We start from the raw sequence: 5,896 nt of genomic DNA, 5'->3' as shown, positions 1-5,896 counted from the left end.
GCCGGCTAATCCGCACTTACACGCGGCGCTCGGCCGTCAAGGTCTCCACAACAAGATGCGGGTCCTGCATGAGCTCTCAATCTGCGTCTATCGTCAACGCAGAGCGCGATCCACTATCCTCGATAGTCTAGTGGTGAGGATATCGGCTTGTCACTAACACGATTCGCCGGGGACCGGGGTTCAATTCCCCGTCGAGGAGTTTCTCTTTTGCTTTTTGCCCGTTTTACTTCAGCGAATTGCAATGACATCTCGACGCGCGCAAAGGGTCATGTGCATTTCGATCACCTCGCAATTTCCAATTTCAAATGAAGTGAAAAAAGCCTTGTGGTGTGGTGTGGTGTCTTTGCATTGCGACTTACACAATGGCCGCTTTAAGAAGCAAGATTCTTTTTCTTTTGCCTAGGCGATCGATCCTCAAGCAATGTTTTGGGCGTGTCAGTAAGTTGCGACGCGTTCCTAAGGGCTAGAAACTCATACAGCGCCGTCGCGCCATCTCATCATGTATGTCGTGGGCTCTCGCAACCATACCGTAGTCATGCCCCTCTGTCTTCGCAGTATTCCCGTCAGATGTGCCATGATTGATTGGGGCTATCGAGAGGCTCCGCCGCTGTTTGTAAGAAGCAACTTGTTTGTGGTCATCAATACGCTTTCCGTTGAGAATATGACCGTAGCATTGAACCCAGAGGTTCAGTATCATCTGAGAATCAACGTCACCCATACTGTTGATTTGTTCAGATGAGGCAAAATATGCTGGAAGCTCCTCAAAACATCAGGCTCTTATCCCCTGGCATGAGCAGAAGGCCTGACGATAAAAAGCGCACACGATGGAGTCAGTCTGGTCATTGTCAACAACAATGTGCTGTTTCGGTTTTGGGTTTCTAAAAGCTCAGTGGGCACGTGGCAGAAGGAAAGCTGTCCTCCAACGAGTAATTTGGTGATGCTGGTGCAATCAATGCTTGCCTACCATACAAGATTGTGATGGTGTTCTTCACTACCGTCCCTGGGTCATCTTCTGTGTAACACCATATATAACACGGCATTGAGCCATATTCATACACAGAATTCTACTAACTAATACCTCTTCTTCGCAAGAAGCTTCTTGAATATTTCCAGCACTCGATCTGATCCGATCAACTTGCAGCTGGAGTATAAGAAGGAAGATAGTGACTGCCCAGCGATTGAAAGTCTTAGACGACCCCTTACGAGCCTTTTCCACAGCTGAAGCTAGGAAACGGGGAGAATCGCCAGCGCTGAGGAATAAGTAAATTGTCATCAGAGGGAACATGTACCAGGGATTGGCCGCAGCTTCCGCCAATTCGCGCGCCAAGATCTCGACCACTTCGGTAAAGAGGCGCGGGCCAAGGAGAAGGAGTAACATGGCCTTGTTTATGCCACTGCATCCTCGCGCATGGTTTTGTAACAACAATGCGGTGTTACGTGAGAGGATTCTGATACCATTCAATCTCCTTGGCCTGACACTTACGTCGACGAAGATGACGGGCTTCCCAAAGCAGTCTTGGATTTCGGTCCTCACGTTGTAAGTGCCACCTGCAGTGGAGACCGTTTGCTCAAATCGATCTGCTATTCCCAATATTCTCTGCAGACCTTCGGCGTTGTCATCACTGATATCTCGCTGCCGTCGGATCTCTGGACGGTTTGAAGCGTGATCCTTCAACCAACGATCGACTTCCCGTTCCTCGAGTTTGAGAAGACCACAAAAATGCAAGGCCAACTTGCCACTTGTGGTTGCTTGTCTTCTCAATGCGACAAGGAGGACAAGTCTCGTTGTGCCGAAGAAGCGGTTGCCCAGCAATAGGGCACCTGCTGTCGACTTGTCGGCGCGACCGTCGTTCTCTAAAATGGTTTGTGAATATGGTCCTAGGCTGCCATTTTGACTCCATCGGTGTAGGACCTTGAAATCCTTGGGCAGACCTCGTAGTATAACAGTGTATCCTGTGTTCGTCTCCTGCCGCATGGTGTAATCCCCGTTTTTGAGAGCGTAGAGTTCTGTTGGCCGAGTTTTCACCAGAAGCTGATAGTCGGCGAGTTTCATAGGAAGCCTAGCCCGTACGTAGAATCCTCGTCAAACTCAAAGGCAGGGCCACCACGCTGGCCGGCGCGTACTTGTCCTGGCACTGCAGGAACGCACACGGACAGTCTGGGTTTGGTCCTAGTGGTAGCTCCAATCTCAACCCTTTGTTTGTGATGAGTGAGTGAAGGGTAGGTTTGCCAATGTTGACTGGTACTATGTTTTGACAAGTTGAGAAGGCGTACGGAGAGGCGGCCAAAGTCCAGCAAATGGGGGCTGACGGTGGTAGTCCAACAGCCAGTGATCACCATTACCGCCAGCCTGTTCCGTACTAAATCCCTCAAAGTTCCAGGCCAATATAGACTGGTCATCTGAATTCATCATAATCTGCTCTTGGAGACGGAGGAATGCCTTGGGGCCTTCACCGTAGAGTAGTGGCATGTTGATGTTGAATATGCCTAGGAGGCAATAGGCAATGTCCTCCACGCGGGTCGTTTGTCTATTCGACGCCTAACTCATCCTTTGTGCGATGCTTGCCGAGTCGAGTCTTGCTCTTGGAGATCTGCCAGATGACGTGAAGATGCTGCCTGCCGCAAATCCATGACTTTCTTCCCCCGCAAGCGTGTGCAGAAATTCCGTGTCTATGCCAGTGATGCTGCTGACAAGACATGCCATTTCATCCCTTGTGGCAAGCCGCGTCCAATAGCCATATATGAAGACAAGTTTCGATGGCGCAAGAAGTTCTTGTAGAGTCCATCCCCGAGTGAACCATCGGCTATTGTGAAGGGCGTCTTCCTGCCCTTTATTGTCTAGGCCAGATGGAACATCCGCAAGATAAGTGTAGCACACTTGTGATTGCTCGTACCAGCTCATCATAGAATTGATAGCTTCGGTAAGCTCTGCACTGCTAGTCTTGTCGATGCAGCACGTGTCAATCCATACATGCCCAAGCTGGTCTTTAAGAGCCCATTGAACCGTTCTCTCTATCTTGGCCCAGCCTGACTTGTTGCGAGCTTTGTTGTTTGAGAACTCCTGAAACGTGACTTCTTGCCCATCTACCCAAGTGTGTGAGAGGATGGCATACTTGGGAATTGCTTCGCCAAAGAACTCTTCCAGTTCAAGTGTATGTACGTTGACAAGTCGCATCTTTAGGGTCTTAGTGGACAAAAGTAAACAGAGCGAAGTAGAGAATTGTCAGAATCAGACTGAGGTTTGGGTCAGACCAAAGGCACAAGGGACATGAGAAGTTGAAGTAACCCTCAAAGGCTAAGCCTGCAAAAAGGCCCTGGCCATAAGACACTACCCTTCAATTTCAGACTCTCTCAGCATGGCAACTGGCGCTTGATTTGGATGAGAATAACTATCAAGCCAGCCCCACAGAGAAAATAATAGCTTGTTCATACAACAGAAGTACTGTTCAACGACAGACTCTTTGGGATAATTAGCTGAACGATGTCGGCCAATGAAGATAACGCCAGTTTCAAGCCACGACGCAGACCGGACGCAGGCAGCTGGAGCCTCACTGAGGCTGTGAGGCCTCGGGGTCTCTGGAAGCAATGGTCAGCGACTGGCAAATCAGACAACGGTGGCCAGGCTGCAGGTCGCAGGTAAGTGCCGGCTGTACTAAGTGCTGCATGCAGTGCAGGAAAACCAGACGGGTGGGCAGCGCGTTGTTGCCGCTTCTTCTGAATGGTAAGCAAACCTTGAAAAGCCGTCCTTAATGCAGGCAATTAAGAGAGGAATTCCTGGCAGATCTCCGGGAACCAGAACCACCCAGCGCGCAGAACAACTTGGAAGTTGGCTGCGGCTGTCGTGGCCGCAACGAACAGGGCGCATCCCAACATGCGATGACTCTGAAGTCGGACGTAAGTTCGAATAGTCTTCCATCTGCATCTCTGCAACTGTGTCTTCGCCATGGACCACGAGGACAGCGCAGCAGCCGCAGCAGGTGGCTTGGTGGAGCTGTGTTCTTCGCGCTTCCCGAGGGGTTCCAGCGGCGGAATCTGGACATGCAGGCAGGCGGTTTTATTGGGCGCATCTGCGAGTGCCCCTCTGTACCATGACGACACCAAGCTGCGACGGAGCGGGGCGCATCTTCCCGGGGTTCAAACAGTGCGATGCATCTCTGAAGCGTGCCGCCGCGGGAGCCGTCTGAACTGTCAAATCGTTAGCTTGGCCTCTTCCAGAAGAAATGAGCACAGGCCTAAGCCGCCAGAATATGATCCAGGAATGGAGTCAAGACTCGACTCGGTCGGTTTGAAGAAGCAGTGAGTTGCGAGCCTCTCGAGCACAATGGCGGGGTGATTCTCTGAGACTCTGACCAGCTGTCATGAGCGACAGGGATGGGGGCGGATGACAAGGCCGGTCGGGGTGTCACGACCTGTCACTGCCCTGGACCGCCCACCCTCTCAGCATCGGATGGCGTGCCGCAGTAAATCTGCCTGGTCACAAGGCTGCCTTGGCCGTGAGTTTCGATGCCGGGGATGCTGCTGTTCTTTTTTGTTGGGGAAGGTTGCTGACGGATGGGCGAGAGAGGTGTTATTTGCATGTCTCGCCCGTGGTCAGTTTCGGTGATGGCAGTTGGACGACATGGACTAGCGTTGGGTGCTTTTTCTTCCCAAGGTGGATTCGGGTTGGTCAGTACAAATGACGTAACGGTTTTGCGTCGCGAGCATTCGACTCTCCGTCGAGGCTGTCGGGGGGGGGAGATGATAAATGACGGTCAGCAGCCAGGCTAGGCAGGCTACGTGAGCTAGAAGATGGGCAGGTACTGTTAATAGCGTGTCTGTTGAAGCAAGGAGTCGACGCAATAGTGCAGAAATGCGACTTTGGCTGGCAAAGAAAGGCGGGAGCGAACCAAGAAAAGAGGTGAGTGTTTGGAGTTGGGTGAAGGGTGGATGGAAATAGCCCAGCTAGAACACGGTTGAACATGGGTTGCGGGTGGTTGGAGCAGCAGCGACATGGAATACCCTTCCAGATGCAGCCTTTTAGTCGCATCGACCACGGGCAAACCTTGGCCGGACGGCGAGAACAGGCGGGATGGGAAGGAAGGGAAGGAAGGGAAGGAAGGAGGGCACCGGCCTGGTGTTTGAAGCCCTGGTCCGGGCCTTCCTTTGGGTGCCTCAGACAGCCGAGTCCATGAGTGAGTGAGTGAGTGTGTGAGTGTGAGGTAGGTAGGTGTTCCCGTCACCGAGGACCTTCCTACTGCAGTGTGTCCTGGACGTGGAGATGGGATGGACTCGTGGAGGGGGAGCAGAGCGAGCACTGGAGGGCCCTAAAAGGAGGGGCCGCACGCTGGACGCTGGACGGGAGGCCGTGGGCAGTCCAGGTCCAGGTCCAGGTCCAAGGTCCACCTTCTCAGTCCAACTCGACCGGCATCACGCTGCTGCGCCTGGTGTTCTGCCCCTCCCTCCACTTCTTCGCTTCGCTTCCGTCCGTCCCTCTTCCCTCCCCCCTCCCCCTCCTCTTTCTCGCTCTTGAACACCATCCATCATCGTTTCTTTCTCCTTCTCCCGGGCACTTCCCTCCATTTCCACCCAGAACCGCACACACACCCAAAAGCTGCCGACTGTTTGTTCAGACAGCTTGCACTCACCCAACCGGAAACGTTGGTGTCGCACCAGCCATCCCATTAAATTGATCGGCTACGTACCCTGCTCCAACTAAAGAGCCTACCGAGCAGCGAGCAACGACTACATATGTACATCACCTAGCCCATCACCCCCCTCCGTCATCATCGTACATTCTTTGTTCAACCACGCCTGCAACCGCCCATAGCGAACTGTTTCGCCGTTAAATCTCGCCTGCCGTCTTCCGAAACCACCGCTGCTAGCTTCCGATTTCTCGTCCATCGCATCGCATTTAGCG

At 52.7% G+C, this 5,896-nt stretch overlaps 1 protein-coding gene across 1 annotated transcript; it reads right to left on the bottom strand.

Annotated features, from left to right (window-relative positions):
* Nucleotides 1–2,539: 2,539 nt before the first annotated feature.
* Nucleotides 2,540–3,175, bottom strand: CGCA056_v013385 (Vegetative incompatibility protein HET-E-1; the record flags this gene model as incomplete). The annotated part of the gene is made up of 1 exon (XM_037328629.1): nt 2,540–3,175. One exon carries the CDS (start codon nt 3,173–3,175, stop codon nt 2,540–2,542), a length of 636 nt encoding a protein of 211 aa, XP_037173530.1.
* Nucleotides 3,176–5,896: the final 2,721 nt, after the last annotated feature.

Source organism: Colletotrichum aenigma (genome assembly GCF_013390185.1).
Source record: "Colletotrichum aenigma strain Cg56 chromosome Unknown KSG_Cg56_contig09, whole genome shotgun sequence".
Lineage (NCBI taxonomy): Eukaryota > Fungi > Ascomycota > Sordariomycetes > Glomerellales > Glomerellaceae > Colletotrichum > Colletotrichum aenigma.
Note: the sequence above shows the minus strand (reverse complement) of the source record. Positions and strands in the feature narration are given on the sequence as shown.